At 42.2% G+C, this 23,041-nt stretch overlaps 1 protein-coding gene across 9 annotated transcripts in view; it reads right to left on the reverse strand.

The window, feature by feature from the left end:
• The window catches only part of DGKI (diacylglycerol kinase iota), a 453,056-nt gene that overhangs the window by 270,060 nt on the left and 159,955 nt on the right, over positions 1-23,041 (reverse strand). For 8 of the 9 annotated variants that reach the window (XM_035723279.1, XM_027573716.2, XM_035723281.1 and 5 more), the window contains exon 3: positions 18,591-18,686. The exons of the other annotated variant lie outside the window; for it this stretch is intronic. In XM_035723279.1, the coding sequence (XP_035579172.1) occupies positions 18,591-18,686 (96 nt within the window). The remainder of the gene's footprint in view (positions 1-18,590; positions 18,687-23,041) is intronic. 9 annotated transcript variants of the gene reach the window in all.

Consider the following 23,041-nt stretch of genomic DNA (forward strand, 5'->3'; position numbering starts at 1 on the left):
GTGATGAACCAAAAATGTCATTAGTTCCACATATGTTTACAGATTAAAATTTAAAAATTTTAAAAACTCACTCTCTTCAATGAATTTAAGGGCCAGACTTACTGTTTTAAATATCAAGTAAAGTAACTTCAGTGTTCTTACTAAGTTCTTACTAATCAGTTTTCTGATTGTGTTAGTATCCAAAGGAAATCCATTAGTTTGTCAGTTGTGTGAGTGTGTGTGTGTGTGTGTGTGTGTGTGTGTGTGTGTGTGTGTAACATCTATGAAAAGTAAGACAATATAGGATGTAATACGGACCATATCCCATCACACCAGGATCAACATTTGTTCTGTAACAACAAAATGATAGGCTGTACATCCAGTCAGTGGGCATAATCCCACTAGCAGACTCATGGTGATGGTAAGAGAAAACATTCTAAGTTCTGACTTTGCCCTCTGTTTCCCCATGTAGCAGGCACTCTGGCATTCAAAGCAGTAACAGCTCCTCCCCCAACTTCAGCTCCTATCAAGCACAGAAGTAAAATTATCACAGCCTTAGACCACTGGAACTGGGACAGAAGGATCCAAGGCAAGCAGGGGTAGAAAGTGTGTTAATTGTTCCTGACAAAGAGCTTAAGATCTAGTGCCCTCCCACCCACCACCTCTGGTCATAAGTCCCGGATCCATAGGCACCCAAGAAAGCTGTATTTTCTTCCTCTGAGCCAGAGGTGTGATTTTCCCTAAGCAGCAATGAATATCTGGTGGTAGTTAACGGAGTTTGACAGAATGAAGAGAGGACAGAGGAAGGAGGGAAGGGAAGCAAGACCCAGCTGCACAGGCCTATGATTTGTAAAAAGGCTGGGGCTTCTTAGTGTCCAAGGCAACTGAAATGTTACCCCTAATAGTGTGAACTGTGACCCCCAAGAAACATGTACAACAAGGCTGGCTGTGCCCCTTCCCGATAAGGCATATACCAAACCTTATTTCTCCCCGAAGATGAAGCAACTTATCTTGCCTGCTGACCTTCTCTCTCCTGTAAGGATACACCCCCCACCCTCATCCCCACAGACATCCACAGGTTTAACCACCAGAGATCAGAAGAAGAGGAGGAGGAGGAAATACTCAAGAATCCTCAGAGCTGGCAGGGCAACACTTTCCTGGTCTCCCTGCTTCAGCAGAACTTAGAGACCAGAGCCTGCTGCTGGCCAAACACAGTTTGGGCTCGCAGCATCTCTCCCCAGACAGGGTTCCCAGGCTTGGGCTCACAGACTTAATGCAAAGAATCACTGCTTCCATTAGCTCCATCTCTGCAATAGAGCCACAGTGATAAAAGGATGAATGGCCGGGGAAGCCAGGATTGGGAACCCAATCCTGGGAGCAGGGAAGGAGGCAGAGAAGGCAGTCTGGGGAAGGGGCCTGATGGAGCAGAGAGCCAGAAAAAGATGGGGGGAGGATGGGGCTGGGGGAATGGGCATCAAGTTCTGGCCTAGCTGTCTTCTTCCTACTGATTGCTTAGCCCCTTGGTTGATCCCAGATTCAAAGAATCAGGCCAAGGAATAGAAACTAAGGAAGGGTTGGGAATCAGGCAAAGAGCAAGTAAGGCAAGAAGAATTGCATCCTCCCTTCTTGCTCCCTTTCAGACACAGAGCTCAGTCTACAGGGCATGTTGGTAAGGAGGGAGAACTGGGAGAGGCAACAGGGCACAGGTAAGGCCATCCTATTTTCTTCTCCAAGGGTGGGAGAACGGAATGCTCAGTAAAGAGGAGAGGAGGAAAGCTCCTAAGCCTTTGGAGTGTCTGGAATTCAGTGTCCTTTCAGTGGGGATTGCCTCCATGGGCAGTGTGAACAAGAACACTGTCGCTGTATAATCCAAGGTAAATGAAAACAAGAGTTCTTTGATTTATTTAAAACCCTAACTAGAAGAAATGACAAGCATACTTGGCAAGTTCTGCTTCTCTGGGGAGCCTGGGATACAATCTGTAAATTGGTATTAGGAAAAATGAAAAAATGACATTATCTGGAAGTTCCACTTATGTGATTTTCGGATCAAACAGAATACAGGACACTTTGGATAAACCAGGAGGGTGGCTAGCTGAAGTCCCACTGCACCCCTATTGTGGTTCCTCATTACATCAGTAAGTCTCTCTATGACAACAGGATTTCAAAATCCCGGATGAAGGAGCAAAAATGCCACACATCTGGAGGAGTCTGTGGCTCAAGTATCATCTCAAAGCAGCCTCACAGGGTCTGCTGCAGGGAGATCTCCCTCTGTGGTAAAGGGGCCAGCCCTCAGCCCCTTGTCCTCAGACTGTTGGCCTATATCGGAAGCTCACAACCTTCATATGCCAAGGTCCTACATGTTTGCATGCCGTGTCCTCTGGACAGACAAGGACTTGGTGAGGGCTAAACTCCTCTGAGATAGCCCCTCACCATCGACACCCTAGATTCTAAGTGCCAGAGATACCTCAGAATATCTGAAATTTCCTCACGCAGTGCTCAAATATATACCAATACACCTAAACCTGCGCATGCCCGTCCTCTGGAGCCATGATGGCCTGAGGTGCCTTACATAAACGAGTTTTCCATGTGGCTGAAACAATCTGTTAACCACCGACTTGTCCAAAGCATATTTTTAAGTATTGAGTCAATAAATACTTTTAGCCATCACTCTGAAGATAAGGCGATGCTAAGTGCAGTGCAGGAATTAGAGGAAGGAGCTTCTGTCTAGGAAAAGCTGGCAAGCCACTTGTGAAGACAAGGACTCGGGCGGGGTGGGGGGGAAGGTCATTAACAGAGAAGGCCACACATGGCTAAATGCTAAATGAACAGCTTAGACAATGAAAGCCATCATTCAGGGGAAGGTAAGACCTCAGAGGCTGAGTCAGTAAGAAGGACCTAACAGAAAAGCAAATTCTTGAATCGGGCCTTAAAAGATGTATTTATTTCAAAAATTGAGGGCACTTCAGTGGCGTACAGTCCAAAAATCTCATTATGTAGCAGACGCTGAGATCTCCTAAGGCTGGCTTTGGTATATTCAGCAGGGCACAGAGTCACTGGGCTCACAGGGGTCCACTGGCATGGGTCCTTGGGTGCCGGGTTGAAGCCTGGAGACTTCTACGTGTGTGCCTGGTTGGAGAATCAGGTGGGATAGGGCATCCACAGAGATGAGGAGTGGGAACAATGGCTGTGTTAAGAAACCACAGGAGCTGGATCACAAGGGGCTGCAAACAAATGGCAAAGCAGAACTATTCCCCAGAGGTCCCAGGGTTAAAAATTGTAGAGTGACAGGGGTGCCTGGTTGGCTCAATCAGTTGAGCATCTGACTCTTGGTTTTGGCTCAGGTCATGAACTCAGGGTCATGAGATTGAGCCCCACGTTGGGCTCTGTGCGCACGCGCGCGCTCTCTCTCTCCCTCTGCTCTTCCCCTCACTTGTGTTCCCTAAAATAAATAAATCTTTAAAAAATTATAGAGTTACAAAAAGAAGGAGATTCTTCTGTGTGTTTCTTAAAATCCAACACCAAGTATACTGCCGGACACATACCAAGAGCCCAGTAGACATTCTGGAAGGGAGGGAAGGAGGAAAGAAGGATTTGCAGAGAAGGGCTTTCTCCCTTTCAAGCCCCCAACCCAGCCCCAATCTGGAGAACTGGTGCCTTTGGGATCATGAGACAAAACCGCCAGTAGGACAGAGGCAGTCTCACAGTCGGCAGCCCCAAAAGAGAAAATGAGGTACCTCACAGGGACAGAAGACCTCTACACACAGAAGGAAAACAGGGTAGAGGCTTCATGGTGATTACAGCTGCACTGCTTTTGTGTCACAACAGTAGCGGAGGAGCCTTGGGGACAGTGGATGGGAAGGCTACTGTGCAGAAGACTGAGGTCTTATGTCAGAGGGTAGAGTCAAGAACAAAAAGTCTGTGTTCCTGCTGCTCGTGTTATGCTACCTGTATCTACAGGCTAGTTAAATCGGAATCTGTACTTGGATAATGGTTGTGGGGGTGGGGAGGAAACACGCTGGACAAAATTGGGGCCAGCAAGTAGGCCAGTCTTCCCAAATAGAAGTCCCGGTTAGGTGATGCTGATTGGGCCAGAAAGTGAATCTAAGACTGCTCAAGTCCTTAAATCTAGGCTGAGAAAGACAAATTTTAATCTAATCGGCAATGGAACACTGACAGAGTGGTTGAGACGAATGTGGCCAAAAATAATCATTTGATCTGGTGGCATGATGTGGCACTATCTGAAAGCAGAAGGAAGACAAAAGGAGAGGAGGAGGTAAAGGAATTTACTAATTCAATCAGTGAATACCAAGCACCTAGTAGGTGCCAAGCATTGGGGATAGAGCAGTGAACAAAACACCAACAAAAAAAATTCTTTTAATCTCATGGAGATTACTTTATCCTAGGAGAGACAGGCAATAAACATGGTAACATAAATATAACGTATAATATGTTGATAGATAGAAGTGTTAAAGAGAAAAATTAAAGAGAGAACAAGGAATGGGCGAAATACTAAGAGTAGAGGGGGGTTGAAATTGGCTAGGAAAGGTCCCCATGAGAAGACACGTTTTGAGGAACACCAGCAGGAAGTATAGGAGTTTGCCTTGCAGTTATCTAAGGGGAAAGTATTGTGGGCAAAGGGACCAACAGCAAGTGCAAAGCCCAGAGGCATAAGGGCCTTGGGAGGTTTAAAGAGGGACAGAGGGGCCCGTGTTGTTGGAGTAAACGAGGTAGAGATGAGGCCACACAACAAGAGCAGGCCAGATTATAAGGGGTCTTGCAAATCATGGTTAAGACACGCTCCTCTTCTGAACGAGATCAAGTTCCCAGAGGCCACAGTGGTAACTCACGTATTAGGCAACTAGGGCCTGAACTGGAGTGACAAAAACAGAACAGGAGAGAAGGCAGAGACGCATGAGTGTTTTAAGTGATAAAGTAGACCCCTCTCCAGTCACATGCTGGCCTCCATTAAGCGTAACACACATGGCTTCTACTTGGACCGTATGTCTTCCGGTAGCGTCACTGACCGCCAAGGACGGCCTGGCTCCGACAGTCCGGCCAGCTCGCTGCTGTGTGTACCCGCTCACTACACAGACTACAACCTCATACTGTGTTTAGGGCTGTGATTGCCTCTAAAGTCCTGCAATAAAACTCACCTCATATGCTTTTCAAACAGCCTGTTTTGGTGCGTTCTGAAGAACACGTTATCTGAAGCAACATGTAACATGTGAAGCGTTTACCTTTCTAGAGACACCCTCCCCTGAGTAACCTCAGATGTGCTGATAAATCGGGAGGGTGGGCAGGATCTACCTGAGCTAAGGCACAGAGGGGTGGATTCCACAGCTTCCCTGGAGACACAAAGGAAGAAAGTGCCTTCTCATGACTATTCCTGCACAAATACAAGTTTCATATTTCCTCAACAATCGATGTTTATTTTTCATTTGAAGAGAAAGAAGACCCAAATCTTGGAGCAGAAAACTAAGGGGAGGGGACAGACTTGGCGAGCTGAATGTGAGGACTAAAACATCTCACGAAAACCTTTCCTCCTCCCATAAAGTGGGCAACTGGGGCTCACGAGAGAAACAATTTGGTAAGAACCAAATTGCTAGAAATCATGTCAATTAAAAGTTAAATTCGATGGGTGGTTATGAAGAGTGATACCTTGTCATATTTTTAACATTATATTAAGGTTGGTAAAAGCTATGGTCAGGATGGCACAGGGTTCACTTTATGTGCGGGGGGGGGGGGGCGGGGGAGGGGGCGAGGAGGAGATACTTGCCTAGATCGTAACAGCTCACACTCACAATCAAATTTGTACCAAATTCTCCTAGAGTGGTGTAAAAGTGGCTTAAGCTAGTGAATTCAAGGCATTTTTCTCTAATGAAAAAAAAGTGATAGGTGCTGATGGATTGCAGTAGAAAGCTACGAGAACATCTTAGGAGGAGTCCACATCTTGGAACTCAGTTGAGTTTAACGAGCACTCCCCACTCCTTTTCCAGCTCTATGTAAAATGCAGGTGCAGTTATAGAGATATGAAGCAAATACATGCTGCAGTTGTCACTTATGGAAAGTGTGGTGAGAGGCCTGATAAATCTGCACAAGTCTGATGGAAAGATACCAACACGGCGCTGCTCTGAGAGACTGCTAGGCCAGGGGGTGCGTAGGGTGTGCATTCATTGACGGGCACGAGACTACTAGGCTACTTACGCATTCGTTCTGCCACCTCCTTCATGGTCCTGATGCATTACAAAAGGATTTCAGCCTAATGAGCTAGAAGAAATCTTCAAAAATCCCTAATGCTATTTCCCATTCTTGGTTGTCATTTTACCCAAGGATACTTCATATTTCCACAACTATTATTATTATTGACTTTCTCTGTACTTTATTGCTCTCATCTCTTTTTACTTTTTTTTTTTTTTTTTTTTTTGCTTCTGCTTGCTTGTCTTTTCTCTTATTTATTTCCCCATGCATCTCCTCTATGCTTCTCAGCTTAGGTGCCTGCAGGTCCTAGCTTACGTGATCAAAGCCAGTCAATGGCTTCAACTTTATTGTGTGCTATCTTCTTATTTTTGGTTCTTTCCAGATGATTTTGTGGCTGCTGCCTGTTGAATTTTTAGACTCTTTTCAAGTGATCTCAAGTCAAAGTTGCCATGCATCTTACAGATTAAGTGAAGTGTTAATAGATGTGCAAAAAAATGTATGGGAATAGGATTATAAGTACACAGACACTAATAATTTGATATTTACACAATGAGAGCCCTACACACCCAAAGGGATGTACATTTATGAATTTCAAGCAGATAGATATGAGAATGGGCTGGACATACTACAGAAGTCAGAATAAAAATTAACAGGAAATGGTGTGCCTATGCCTCTCTCTTAATGCCTCTCTCGAGTTCTGAGGCAGTATGTCAAGTGTGTAGAGATCTGAGGCTCAGTATAAACTAGAAAACACCAAAGTTTGCCTTTTAATCTTTGCTGGTGTGATAGCACACCATGTACATTCCCTAACCTGCAGCATGAATCCTAACATGTCCTCATTATCAGTTTATATTGTGGAAATAGAGGAATTCTTTTTTTGTTGTTGTTTTTTGTTTTAGTTCACAGCTTGAGATTTCTAAAAAATAATTTAGATACATTTGCTTTAACATGGAACACTGTACCTGCTTAAGAAGCCATATCGAGCTGTGGTAAATAAGCTATTCTTCCATTGCCATTTCCTACATCCCAAGCTCTTAGCCAGTCTAGTCCAGGGAGACCACCATTTCCGCCACAGTTCACCCAACACTATATTCCCAATTAGCGATGTGGTTCTCACTCACATATACAATCCTACCCATACCATTTTTCAGTGAGGACATCACTACCAAACACAGTATTTAGCAGTGTGGCTGGTAGTAGGATATACACATTATGTACGATGTAAACACAGCTCACTTCAATCACGCAAGGTGGTACTTCACCCATTTTACAACTGAGGAGCTGAAACCCTATGAGATGGAGCAACTCGCCCAAGATAGATTAGCTAAGAGTGAAATCCAGGTCTTTCTGGCACAAAGCTATCTTTCTATTACAACTTACTACTTCCCTGTCATTTTCCTCACTAGTGAAGGATTAGGGGAACAAGACTGATGAAGATAAATATATTTGATAGCCAAACTACGGAAAAAGCCTAGATTTCCATCAACAGATGAATGGATAAAGATGGGGCACACACACACACACACACACACACACTGGAATATTATGCAGCCATCAAAAAAGGAAATCTTGCCATTTGCAACGATGTGGATGGAACTAGAGGGTACTTTGCTAAGCGAAATCAATCAGAGAAAGACAAGTATCATATGATCTCACTGATATAAAGAATTTGAGAAACAAGATAGAGGATCATATGGGAAGGGAGGGAAAAATGAAACAAGATGAAACCAGGGAAGGAAACAAACCATAAGAGACTCTTAATCTCAGGAAACAAACTGAGGGTTGCTGGAGTGGAGGGGGGTGAGAGGGATGGGGTGGCTGGGTGATGGACACTGGGGAGGGTACATGCTATGGTGAGTGCTGTGAATTGTGTAAGACTGATAAATCACAGACCTGTACCCCTGAAACAAATAATACATTATATGTTAATAATAAAAAAAAGATAAATATATTTGACATTGCTTCAGATGATCCGATCTCATGAGAGCCCCATGGGGATGGACTACAGACCATCATACCATAACCACCTGTGCCAAGAATTTTAAATACCAGTCTTGATCCTCCATGAGAATAAAATAAGCTGGGTTGCCATAGGCATGACACCAGCTAAACAGGGCCTAAAACCCCACAAGAGCCTACTAAGCAGTGAGTGGTGAATCTACCGGCTGAAGACCCTGAAAAAGAAGGCAGGAATTCAAACATACTGGATGCTAAGTATGATGTTACTTAATGGCAGGGTTTGATCTGGTGACAGGTGTCCATGTGTGTATGTGTGTCTCTCTCAACAATCTCATCACTGAACTCATTCATTCCATGAAAAGTGGCAGGATAACTACTCACTGCCATCACTGTTCTCAGTGCTGAGGATCCAAGACAGTACAACACAGGCCCAGTCCCTGAGCTGCATGGGACTTATATGTTCTAGAGTAGAGATACAGGCAAGGAGGTGAGTGATTTTTTTTTTTTAAATAATAGAAAGTGATCTGTGCTATGTAAGATCAAGAGAATAGAGAAGAGCCATAGAGTTGAGGGATGGCTAGTTGTTTCACATCATGAGATCCACTCTCTTTTATTCAGTGGGAGACACGTGCTGATTATAAGGCCCTCCCTCCAAGGTTTGTACTCTGGCCTTGCCTTTTGACAACCCATTGTAGCCACTTCCATGGAAGGAGGAATGACTGTAATGGGTGATTTTTACCATGTATTTATGACTTGCCATGCTGTTAACTGCTGTATATGCATCATCTCATTTAAGCTTCACAGCAACGGTAAGAAGCAGGTATTGTCCACATTTTTTTAAAGATGGGAAACCAAGGCTTCAAGAGGTTAACACAATGACCGACATCACACAACTAGAAAATCCCAGAGCTTGGATTCAAAGCCAGATCATCACTTGATGCCCAAACCCACATGCCTCCTCAAATGAAGGCATCAAAGAAAGCTTTTCCATCTCCGGGTGTTTTTCTGGCACTGCCCTCTGAAATCTCTGTCTGCCTGGTCTATGAGGCAGGGACCAAAAACAACAACCACCTCCTAACAATCAGACGCAGTGTCCACTTAGGAACTGATAGTAGTTCTGAGGGACATCTGAGGCAAATAATGCTTCAGCCAAGACGGGGGCCCCTGAGCAACAAGAATATTGGTTAAATTCTATTTTCTGGGTCTCTGCACTGAGGAACAGTGGAAAAAGGGAAAGCATTTCTGTATACCTGGGCATTGCCTAAGTGAGATGTAAACCCTATGTTCAGTCAGATACAAATTATTTTTATTAACAGGGCTGTGCCAGTATTAAATAACAACAAAGCTCTGCCCAAACATATACCCACATACAAACATACCCTCAATCTAAAATTATCATTGCAGAAGAGATGACAATTATTCTCAGAGGCTCAAACTCTAGGAATAAAATACATGTGCATGCATGCACACACACGTACACTTGGCTTAATGAAAGTTTAGTATAAAGGCAAAGTTGCAGAAAGCTAAAGAAAAGGTATGAAACTCTGGATGGTGATTAAGCTTCTCTGACGTTCCTTCACCTTCAAGTGGGAGGAAACTGCCTCAGTGACCAGCCCAAAGGGTTATTGTTATTGACTAACATTGCCAAGTCCTAGGAAAATGGCATTATGTGAGCACTTCTCAGTTTTCCACTGAATACTGAGAGCCCACAAGATGCCAATAGGTGTTCTGTGGGAAAAATAATGGATTCAACAATCATCCCTTCCCCTGAGGAAAAAAGTAGGAAATCCTGCACACCTTAGGTCTTTCTTATTAGAGCTTCATAATACATATTTGTATATCAAAGGTATTCAGTGTTTTCTAAACTTATTTGGTCATAAGTCTGCTTTAATGAATACCCCATATTGTTTTTATAGGAGCTTAGCGCTCTCCAGAACACGATTTGTTAAAAAAAAAAAAAAAAAAAAAGCAGACTGTGCAAAAAGCCAGTGATACCGTTGATCCAGGGTGGTCACCTAGGAGTAGAGAATCCTAAAGTTCCCTGGGCTCTATAACCAATCACTGTCTCTGTTGCATAAAGTGGGCAGGATCAGTATGATACTGCCCTCAAATGTATGGACAGCACTCTGTGCCAAATAATGACACTAATAACAATGATAGCTAGAATAGTAACAATGGCTAACATTTACTGAGGGCCTACCACATGCCAGACACAGTTCGAAGTGTGCACTTGGATGATCTCATACAAATGCCCAACCATCTGGCCGGACACATATGGAGTACCATCACCTGTACCCACGGGAACACCCCACTCCCTTCCTCCACTCACATCCACTGACCAGGGGGTCAGGAGCAGAGAATCTGTCTATGCAAATGCTTTTTCAAAACTATTTCTGTTGATGGCTCTGCTCTCCCTGAATCATCCTGATTCATTAGCTCCTCAATATCCTAATGGTGGGAGAGACCTCTGGCAGACAGCAACTTTGGCAGCTCCCTAGAGATGGTGTCTTCAAGGCTGGCACCCAAACAACAGAAAGCTGGCTTAGCCTCCTGGGCTTTACTTCCACACTCAGTTTCCTCTGACAGCCCACACTCCACTCAGCCAAGCCGCCATCTGGGGGTACGGCCCATCAATCTGCCATGCTGGACAACTGGCATGTGAGGGATCAGCAAGCAGGCAGGCCTGATGCATTCTGAGGCTCGAGTCCAATGTTGGTGCTCTGTGGTATACACCTGCCACACCCAAGTGCACAGATGGGCAGAAAGGCCCCAGCAACATGTGCTGGACCCTGCTTTGTCTATTCACCCACAGCACAGAGATGCACATGAAGCAGCATCTGCACAGGCTGCTGTCCAGTGTAATCATACTCCAGAGATGGAATAAACAGTGTGTGACCAGGTTCTGCATCTTTTTTTTTCTTCTAAGCAACAAAAAGCTGAAAGCGAACGTTTTTCAAATAGGGCAGGGAGCCACTGCACTTGTACTCTTACAAGGTTCTTCCAAGCATCCAGTGAAGTGGCCAGCCTCCTTGTGAGTGGATGCTGTGATATAGCAATGAGGCTTCTGGTCTACCAATAAGGAGACACAGCCTAGAAGATGTTTTCCGGAAGAGGTTACTTCGATTTGCCACACTCAGCTGGTCCCACCCATGACCTAGGGAGACTATGGATATTACATACAGCAGCAAAATGACAGGTAAAAGTTTAAGTCTCAGTGTTGGGGTTAGCAGAAGAATCCCAAACACCAGGTCTTGTTGAGAGCAAAGTCCAACCAAACTACTCATTAGCTCATTTAGCTCAACGACATTGAAATATAAGTAGGGACAGGAGAAAACAAGAAAGGACATTAATGTTTGTCGACTAACTTAATCCCTCTACCAATTCTGAGAGGCAGATACAATCACCGCCATTTTACAGAAGGACCTGGGACTCAGAGAGCCGGGCAGAGCTAGGATTTTGATCGACATCTATTTGTCTCTAGATCTTTGTGATTCCTCACTCGCCACACCCCCCACCCCCACATCACATGGCCTCCCTAATGCAATTAATTCATTTACTCAAGAAAACTCTATTTCGGGGTGCCTCGGTGGCTCAGACGGTTAAGTGTCTGCCTTTGGCTCAGGTCATGGTCCCGGGGTCCTGGGATTGAGCCCCGCATTGGGCTCCCTGCTGAGCGGGGAGCCTGCTTCTCCCTCTCCCTTTGCCTGCTGCTCCCCCCTGCTTGTACTCTCTCTCTCCGTCAAATAAAAAATAAAAAATCTTAAAAAAAAAACACCTCTATTTGTTAAGCTTTCAGCAATATTGGAAGACACCTTAGAATAAAGGGCAGGTGGGGGTGGCCATTTTTGCCAAACTTTACCCACAAGGAAAAGATTAAAGCAAAATGCTTGAACAAAACAGTAACAAAAGGAAAACAGTACCTATTAGCCTACCCACAAACACAAGGTGACATAAGCCCATTTAAAAATAGAAAAGATATCTGGTAACAGCGCTCTGAAGTCTGACAGCTCCTTTTTTCTCTCACCCAACCTACACGTTCTCACTCACCTAACGTCTACTCTTCCCCACAGTTCTCAGCTGCGGGCGCCTCCCTGCCTGTCTGCTCACTTACCCAGAAAGCCACAAATGTCTCAATGAAATCTTCAGCCAGGGATGTCTGCAATAGACCTCTGGGTGTATGCCCATCTGTGAGCCTTGCGGAGGTATCCATGTGGCCAGATTAGTCGCCTTATATAGGACAGCTACAGCCATGTGTTTCCTGGGGGTGCCCTAATCAAGTCCCACAAAGTGGGTAGCTTAAAACAATGGAAATATATGAGCTCACAGTTCTGGGGGCTAGACATCTGAAATCAAGGTATCCACAGCGTTGATATCCTTCTGAGGACTCGGGAGGGAGAATCTGTCCCATGCTTCTCTCCCCATTTCTGATGACAGACAGACTGCAGTCCTTGGTGTTCCTTGGGCTACAGCTCTCACTTCAGTCTCTGCCTCCTTCCCTGTGTATCTCTGTATGTCCTCCTCTTCTTAGAAGTCCATTTGTCATACTGGAGCATGCAACTTAACTAATCATCTCTGCAACAGCCCTATTTCCAAATAATGTCATAATCTGAGGTACTGGGGATTAGGACTTCAGCATCTTTTGGAGGTATACAATTCAACCCATAACAGCCACTATATACCAGTCCCCTTCCCTGGGTCCTGACATTCTTTATGAAGTAGAACAGGGGCCTTCTGCACCTATGTATGACAGCAGAGAGTCACCTATAGAGTTATTTTGTGGTTTTAACATATTCACACCCTACGCCACCCAAGAGATTCTGATGTGGTAGATCCAGACTGGGATCAACCACTTTAAAAAATAAAAAGTGTTTATAAGTTCACAATTCTCATCCAGCAATAAGAACCAGTGAGGCTGATCTTAATGACAATACTTTAAATCAGGAAATGGAGGCAAAATAGGTGAAATTTGTCCAAAGTTCACTCTACACAGATGGAACAGCAGGTTTTCAAACCCAGGTCAGTCTCACAAAATCCATTTCCTTCCCATATCCCACACTGCCTATCTCCGTCTACTCCTACAGAGGCAGGTTGTGGACCGTGACTACAGTTGTCGTGTGCATCAACATATCAGTGTAGGCAAGTGTCATTTCAGTGTAAAAATAGGTGTGCACTAGTATGTGCTCTATTGATGAATGATAATGATTAGATTAGATTATTCTAATTTCTTTAGAAGCCAATATCTGGCTCAACATCTTTGTATATACTATCAACAAAGCACGACAAGGGTTTCTACAGAGTGTACCTACCGAACTGTGATACTGTCATTTTCAATTAACGGTCACTCTCAACACTGTCTACAGTTTCTGGGACTGGTACCCAGCCCATAACACTTACAGAATAAATGAATGAAGAAATGTCGACCTCAACAAATAGCACCAAACGAGAGTGGTCCTAGTTGGAATTTTCAGTTTTATCCCCCCCATAACTGTGTCGGGAAACAGTGATCCTTCTGCTCCAATTTCATTACTGCTGCATCCCTTTCTCCTCTAGAAAAAGAAACAGTTACTAATTTTGGGACTGTCACTGATTTAGGAACAACTTTAATCCCATTAAATTTCTGCTCACAGACGTTCTACAGTATTAAATGTTGCCACCAGAGAAATGCAGAAGATGAAGGATTTTAAAGGTCATCTGGTTCAGCCCCAAGGCTTTGAAGCAAACTCTCCTGCAAATGTCTTTGTGTCCTATGACGTCACTGCCTTGCTTTCAATACCCTCCAATACCAGTCCCAAATATCAGTCCATATGGCAGCAGGAAGTCCTGGATTTGCAGGACAGCTTTGGTTTTAAAGAGACTATTGCAATGTCCCTATAAGTTAGGGTGACTGTCTCAGTGCTCCTGATGCGGTTCTGGTTTATACTTAATGTTATGGCACCTTACTATCAGCAGCTTCTTTCACCCTCAAAATGGTCTTGCTTTAGACGATTTATTATATGGCCATGCTTCCTAAGCACACAGGCATTTATAACATGCACTCCAAGTTTCAGTTTGGAAGACATGGACGCACACTGCCCCCATCTGTCCTTTTTTCCATTCTTACCTAGCACATGCCCTCTGGTGTGCTCATGCATGTCTGATGATCGCCTCTTCCCTTGTTCAACACTTGTTCTGGTCTCTGAGTTTGCTAATCTTCCTCTCCCTTCCTGAATGTTCTCCTGCCTCACTCCACTTATGTAAATCTTACCCATCTTTCAAACTGTGCTCAAGCCCCACTCCCATGAAGCCGCCTCTGTCTACCTCAACCCACACTGATTTCTCCCTTCTCTTAACTTCTACCCATGACATTTGCTTTGCTAAAATAAGGTGAGGAGGGAAAGGCACATCTTTGGTAATGGACTCACTCCTCCTCCGAATGCTCTGCCTGCACATTGTTTAGAAGCCTGCAGGTAGTACCTGGTAAAGGTAATTTGGTCCTTATCTCAACAGGTTGGCTATCTTCAAAGGTGCTTCATTAAAAGAAAGGAGAATATAATGCATAATCCATTTGCACATGCTTTCTTCTTATAAAATGGTTGTTCAACTAAGAAAGCTGCAAATAGAGCATTTAAACTGGAGGCTGTCTTGGAGATTAACTTGCCTAACCTCTTGCCCAAAGCAGATGTGCACCCCCACAACACACAGCATCCTTGAAAGATGGCCATCCAACTTGTTGGTAAACACATCGTTTGAGCCTCTCTCTCCAGAAACCTTGATCTTTTGCTGGACAGCTCTGGTTGTTAAAGCCCTTCCTTATAATAGAGTATTTCTCAAAGTTAAGTCTGTGGACCATCTGTACCATAGTTATTTGAGGTGCTTGTTAAAATCACAGATTCCCAAGTCCAACTCTGGCATATTGAATTAGCATTTGGAGCAAGAAGAGAAACAGTAATCTACATTAACAGGTTTTCCAGGTGATGTTTATGATACATATAAGATTCACTGCTAGAGTCAGTGGATTCTATATCTAGAATTTAGTTCTACCTTCCTAACTATGGAGAGCAAGACCCTTCCCTCTTCTTCAAGGCAGGTCTTTCAACACTGGAAGAGGTCAGTTCTCTACCTCCCCTCATTAATACTCTTTTGCAATCCAGGTTATTTCACTCTTCCTCCTACTACAAAGTTCCTTACCCTGAACCAAGTTGAGCACACTCCTTCCAGTGTTTTCCTTCTTGCCAATGTCTCCCTTCCCCCACCAAATATGATGCCCAAATGAAAGAGAGCGAGCTAGATTTGTAATGCTTTCACTACCTACTGACAATTTTCTGAAGTACAGTTGACCCTTGGACAATGGGGGGGTTAGGGGCACCAACCCCCGGTATAGTCAAAAATCCACATATAACTTCTGACTCCCCAAAACTTAACTACTATAGCCTGCTCTTGACTGGAAGCCTTACTGATAACATAAACAGTCAATTAACATGTATTTTGTATGCTATATACTGTATGCTTATAATACAGTAAGTTGTAGAAAATATTTTTAAAAATCGTAAGAGAAAATAATTTACTGTATTTATAGTACTATACTGTATTGATCAGACATATTTCACATATAAGTGCACCTACATGGTTCAAACCCATGTTGTACAAGAGTCAACCATGTATCAATTTATACTCCTACCAGCTGCCAATGAGAATACCCATTTAGGCTTAAACTAACCAGCAGGTATTATCATTTTGTAAATCTTTGCTAATTTAATGGGCACATGACATTGACTCCTCATAGTTGTTTTATTTTGGGTGCCTTTTAAAAATATTTTTCACATATGTATATTGGCCATTGGTAGTTCTTTTGTGAATTGTCTGCTTCTCTCTTTTCTGTTTTCTTTTCATTCTTAATTCATTGTGTCAGTTGCTATGGCAAGTAAATCCTTTCAATGCATTATCTCATATAATGCTCCAAACACTACCCCCACTCTATAGGTGAAGAAACTGAGCCTTCAGGAGCCTATAATGAGGAAACAGATCTTCTGCTTCCTCACTGATTCATTCCTTCTTTCAACAATCTTTTTTTGGAGGAGAGCTCTTCATCTTCCAGACATTTTGTAAAGTGAGTTAATAGAGCTGAGTATTGGAGATGAAATTTGGAGAAAGATTCAGAGCACCAGGAATATTCACAACTCTGTTGTCTCCTACTTATACTCACAATTTCCCTTATTCTTTGTTATTTTTCCTGGTGTAGAGATAATGGTGACCAAGTTATAATCAGTTGGTGGATAGCGATGCTATTTAGGAGAATACATGTATCTGCGTATATATTTGCCGAGAGGTAATATGTGGCTGACCCTAAAAGACTACCAGGAAAGGATCAAAGGGAGTAATTTGGGAATGACGCAGACCTCCATTACAGTAATGGCAGAAATCGTTCAAAAGCATAGACAAGTAAAATTGGCTTTCATTTTTTCCATTTTATATTATCTGATATCCCAAGACCAGTGTTTACGCAATTAACTGAGATCCTAATGTTAATCCATTATTTATAGCATTTCAGTCCAAACAGCTGAGCATCTCTTGGTTTTTGATTAATTTAATCAAATTTTATGCAATTATACTTTAATTCAAAATACATATGCATAAAGTTGAAATCCTGATATTTAAATCAATTGAATTTATAAGATTAAGAGAAATGCAAACACCCAAGTACAGATCTGAGTTAGAAGCAAAACTTAAAATAATTTTATTCTACTCTCTTTTTCTAAGAAGGTAGCCAGTGCCCAAAGGACAGGAGTTCTCAGTATCACACAGTGATTGCTAACAGGGAGATTCAAATTGAGGCCCTGTACAGGTGGGCCTTTCACTGATCTCTATTCCTAATTTCACTCAAACAAACCCTGGTCCTCTAAACTCTTACGAAGGGTTCCAAACAAAAACCTATAAACCAGTCATCAGAACAGCTAATGCAATTTTTAAAGTTTTGTTCCTCCAGCTTTGTAATTCCAGCCAGACTGATAAAAGTCCTTGAGGGCTAGATTTTTCTAAAAGCTTTAGCAGAAACTCAATTTCTTCCTTATTAGTCACTGGTAGAAACATATTCATTTGTAATTCCAAAGCCCTGCATTTTGCCCCAAATCTTTCCTTCATGTAATAAACAAACATACTGAAAAAGAAAAAAATGTATTAGATGCCATTTACAAGGTCCATTTCCCCAAATATAAAAGAACTCATTTTTTCTTTCTTCTTTACTATTCTAGGTTTCCCATTACTCTCTTTTCAAACCAGTAATTTTGAATTACACAAAAATGTTAACTTCACTTTGTCAACAATGAAATTTTAGTTCCTCACAACTTAATGCCTGGCAACCATGCTCTTTTCACAAAACATAAAGACAACCTTGACATTTAAACTGATGGTTCTAAACAAGGATACAAAGCAAATTTTAAAAAGCATGGGCTATTCCAATGTATCTGTTAATTGTCCAGTTTCTAGAATTTTATCCTCCACACTTGATCCGAATTGCAGGCATACCTCAGAGATATCGTGGGTTCAGTTCCAGACAAGTTCAATAGAGTATCACAATAAAACGAGTCAAATGAATTTTTTTCGCTTCCCAATGCATAGCAAAGTTGTTATTTACACTACTCTGTAGTCTATTAAGTGTGCAATGCCATTATGTCTAAAAAAAAGTACAGACCTTAATTAGAAAATACTTCGTTGCTACAAGAGCTAACCATTAAATCTCTGCTTTCTGCCAGTCATAATCACCGATCACAGACGACCATAACAAATAATAATGAAAGAGTTTGAAATACTGTGAGAATTGCCAAAATGCGGCACAGACACAAAGTCAGCAAATGCTGTTGGAAAAAATGGCGTCAAGGCAGGGTTGCCACAAACCTTTAATTTATAAAACAAAACCAAACCAAACCAAACCAAAAAACAAAAAAACCAAAAACGCAGGGTCTGCAAAGCCCAGTAAAGCGAAGCACAACCAAAGGACCTATGCCTGTATTTGCTGGCCGGAACCCACCGCCACCTAGGTGTGTCACCTTCCCCATTTTCATGCACCAGGAACACCCCCCCCCCCCCCCGGCCATACACACTCCTCTCTCTACAAGCGAGTCACCCCCTCCCACCGATACGCTTCCTCCACACACAGACCTCTCCCCACGCAGACACCCCCTCCAGAAGCAAACACTCATGCACCTTCACCCTCTCCCCGACCCCCAACACACAAATAAAACCAACCCAAGGAATCATCAGAAAATAGCACATTCTACCAAAGTTTAACCTGCAGAGCCAAGCCCCGAGGCCATTAAAACCAGAAGCCATGTTAACTGTCAACTGTCTCACAAGGGACAGGCTCTTTCAAACCACTCCTTGGAGATTCCGGCACAGTGGCCCCTCAATGCTGCTGGAAGACAGCTTGGCGGCCTTCCCCGGGCAAGGTGAGAGCCCAGAGGTCCGAGGAGCACACTCACTGCAAATCTGACTTGGCAGTTCTCCTCTCCCAGGTAACACAGGTCTCCTGAGACGTTGGTCTCCAGCCACAGGTGCTCTCCGTTCACGGCATTCTCCTGGAAGGAAAAGACCCACCTGACTTCAGGTTTCTTTTCAGGCATAAAGGGGAAAGATCTCAAATTTAGATTTTTGGATGCAAGAAAGTAAGTGCGCCCACAGAGTTTAAACCCTTCTCATTTCACCCCTGAAAATACGGCTGGTGTTGGGCCTATCAAAATTCTAGAAACAGAACAGGTGTTTAGAAAAACTTTGTCTCAGTCATCACTAAAACAGACACGAGGCCTATAAAAGCTTTATCCACAGTTGCGGTAATCTGTGAAACATATTAAACAAATGAAAAAAAATCCCTCCCTCAAATTGTTCAATGTAAGGCCATATTTATCCAGGCCCAACACTGCAGATTCTGTGACAATCAAGACCTAAATGCTATTAAAGGTTGCCTTTAATTAGCTAAGAAGGATAGTAGTATTAACGTACTTTAGAGACTGTTTGAAGACATATTTATATCAGTAACGGGTAAGTTATATTCTAAGGCAGAGGCTTCTTAAAACTTACTCTAAGTCACTGTATACTCAAAGCATAAAAAATTGCTACTAATTCACACTTTTCCCACTTCAGTAGGGCTTTCACCCATATAACTCTCAATTTCTCAAATTGAATGATTTCCCTGCTTCTATAAATAGTCACAACTGATGGCAAACAGAGGTGCTGTGATGGGTGACATGAGTGCAACCACCTGATGTTTAGGAACGCATAATGTTTCGTTGGGGAGGGTGGGTGGGGAGAGTGTAATGCTTCTTAAACAGGATCTGGCACACTACCTTAGAAACCCGAGGGATTTATGTATTAATTGTGTATTTTGCTCATTTGCTTGAAAAGGACTCTGCGCTATTAAGGAAAGCACTGGACTGGACTGGGTTAACCACAAAGAGATGAAGTTTACTGAACTGAGAGGAAAATTGCTCTTGTTTTTATCTGGTTCATATCACTTTTCCATGGGGGATGTTATAGACTGAACAAATTTGTATGTTGAAGCCCTACTCCTCAGTATTTGAGGATAAAGCCTTTGAGAGGTAATTAGGTCATGAGGGCAGAGCCCTCATGATTGGGATTAGTGTCCTAATAAGAAGAGACATGAGAGGGATCTTGCTCTCTCTCCATACATGCACCAAGGAAAGGTCATGTGAAGATAGAGGGAGAAGGCAGCCATCTACAAGCCCGGAAGTGGGTTCTTACCAGGAACCAAATCTACCAGTGCCTTGATCGTGGACTTCCCAGACTCTAGAACTGTGAGAAATAAATTCCTGTTGTTTAAGCCACCCAGTCTATGGTGTTTTGTTAAATGACTTCAATAAGGAGCTTTATAGAATAACCAAGTAATTTAGAAGTCCATCTTATATGAGTCAACTTTATAATAACTGACTCCAGAAATGTCCACATGACTGCCCTCTGAATCCCAAAGCTCAACATGAAGTAGCAGAAACATATACCAAAGAGAAGCTGAAAAAAATACAAAGTGTCATCTATTTCATAAAATAAATATATTTCTTCAGATTCCAGTACAATACCTTTCCTTTCAGAGCCTATAGGCACAAATGATTTTCAGACAAGAATAACTAAAGGTTATAGATACTTCACAATCTGAGAAAAGTGACACCAACTCTTAGAAGAGTGAGAGTGAGAGGCAGGAGAAATTTCATGAGTTCTGTAGATATTGAGGGATCAGGAACAACGCATAAGGAGACTCTAAGGTGGGGGCATGCCATGGATGTCTCAGAGTGCTTCAAAACTATTCCAGAAAAGAAAGCAATGCTAATAAGAATCATCACCCTCCATGTCAGAGAGTGACTGACCAACTTTTCACCAAAACTCTTTCTTCTCTATTGGTCATTTTTCCCTGTATAAAGTCATGTTGATTTGTTTTTTACAGAAGTCAATGGGAAAACAGGATTCACCTCCCAGTCAATCTTGCAGAAAAACAACAGAAGCAAGAGAAGAACAGCTATAGGTTTAGACCCTAAAAATTTTCAGGTAGGAATAGACAAGGACAGTATATATATTTATTTACTTATCTTATACATACATACACATATACATATATACATGAATACATATATATATGAATGGCCTGTCTTTGTTAGGTATCCTAAAGAAATTGATCCCCACGATCTAAAACAGTCTATTACTGGGAACTTGATATCCAGCTTTAGTTTATAGCCATTTATAGAATAAAATCTTTTTTCATTCTGTTGTTCTTTAATTCATTCAACAAACATTTATTTATTCCACACCACTGGTGCCCGGCACTGGGTTAGTGGGGTAACCCGTGGCATAAAATCTACCTGAGAACATGAAAACTAAACACGTAATTACAGCATCAAATGTTAGGGAAACCAAAAGAGCAAAGATCCTGCCAACAGTTTTAGAAAATTAAGAATAAAATGTTGCAGTGGGTCAAATGGTCAAAAATCACTGACAGTAAATATCAAACTGATAAACCTTGAGTCAGATTCAGGCAGAGCAGGGCCACTAGCATTCGCTAACCTCATTCTTGAGTGGAGATCTGATTAGAAAGACTGTCCCTGTAAGGGAAGAGGGAAAAACAGACAAGAAGCTTCCTGCCACAGTGGTTCTGACCCACTGGTTCTCAAATTTGACTGCTCATTAAAATGAACTGGTGAGTTTTTAAGAATACCTGGGCACCATCCCCAGAGAGTCTATTTTAACTAATGTGAGGTAAAACCTGGACATCATGAGTTTTCAAAGTTCTGAAGTGACTTATGTGTAGAGAGTCTGAGACCCCATAATCCAGCAGACCCTGCCCTGCCCCCTCAAGTTAATTGAGAATAGATTCTAGAACTTGTCTATGACTGGTCTATTAAATTTGATACTTTTCTGTCCTTGTACAGTCACCAGAGAAAAAGTAAAAGAGGAAGAGAGATGAGGATGCATAAGGTAGCCCAGAGAGATTTTAAGGAAAGAGACAGGAAACCACAGATACATAGTGAGAAGGCTCAAAGTTCACAAGATAGATCCCGGGGATAAGGGAAAAGTCAATGCACAAGCCTTTAAGGAAGCAACAGAAGAACTTAAAATGTTTATACACTTACTAGTAATCTTACTTGAAGAACGTAACCTCAGGAAATAATCCTAATGGAAGAAAAACTATTGACATCAAGAAGTTTATTTCTATCTTGTATAATCAAAAATTGGAAACATCACAAATGCCCAGTGCAGAAGAATGTTTGGTAGAATAATACATGAAATGGAGTATTATAAAGTCATCAAGAAGTACAATTATGAAGATTGGCCATAAGAAAAATGACATGATGTAAAGTCAAATAAAAATTACCTGTATATTATGATCACAACTCTGAATATAAATAAGAGCTGAAAAAACTGTTATTTGTAGCTTGATTTCTGGATCCACACATCCCTATTAGTTATTTCTACTTGTTCTCCTTTCCTGGAAAAGTTCAAGAATGAGTTTTCTTTTTTTGCTGCCTCTACTTCTTTCCACTCCATTATTTCTTGAACCCAACTCCATCAGGCTTTCTTCCTTCTCATTCCACTGTAACTATTTTTGTCAAGATCATCAGTGATTTTACATGGCTAAATCCAATAGCCAATTCTCAGTCTTTATCGTAATCAACAGCTTTTGATACAGGTGATCATTCCTTTCTTTCAGGGACACTTGCTTCCTGGAAACACTATACTCCTTTTGTTTTTTTGCACCTCAATGGCCACTCCATCATAATCTTCTTTCCTGGACCTTTCCCAAAAATAATCCCAAACTCTAAACTAATATTAGAATGTTCCATAGCTCATTCTCAGATCTTTACTCTTCTCCATCCACATCCAGTCGTTAGGTTATTGCATTTAGTTCTTGTGGCTTTAGAATCCATCAATTAATTGTTGCCTCCCAAATTATTCATACAGTACAAAACTCCTCTTTGAACTTCAGATTCATAAAAAAAAAACTGCCCTCTCAATATCTCCACCTGAAACCAATAAACATCTCAAAATTTTAGTCTCAAAACTCAGTTTGTGATATACTCCTTAAATCTGCTCTTACTCCAATCTTCTCCCTAAATTTTCAGCAAGTGATATTTCCATTCTTACAGCTGCAAATATATACTAAAAACTTTGGGGTCATTCTAGATCTCTCTTTCGCACTTCTACCCATCTCTAATGTTACTGACTCCAGTTTCAAAATGGGCATGAAACTCAATTACCTACCACTTCAACTGTCACCACCTGATCTTCCATAATCTTTGGCTTGGAATGTCCCAATAGCCCCCTAAGTGGTGTCCCTGCTTCAGTCTTGCCTCCCCATGGTCTGTTCTCCACAGAGCAATGAAAGTAATTCCTTTAAAATGTAAATCTGACTAAGACACTGATCTGCTCAAAA

This window comes from Zalophus californianus, chromosome 12, assembly GCF_009762305.2.
Source record: "Zalophus californianus isolate mZalCal1 chromosome 12, mZalCal1.pri.v2, whole genome shotgun sequence".
Lineage (NCBI taxonomy): Eukaryota > Metazoa > Chordata > Mammalia > Carnivora > Otariidae > Zalophus > Zalophus californianus.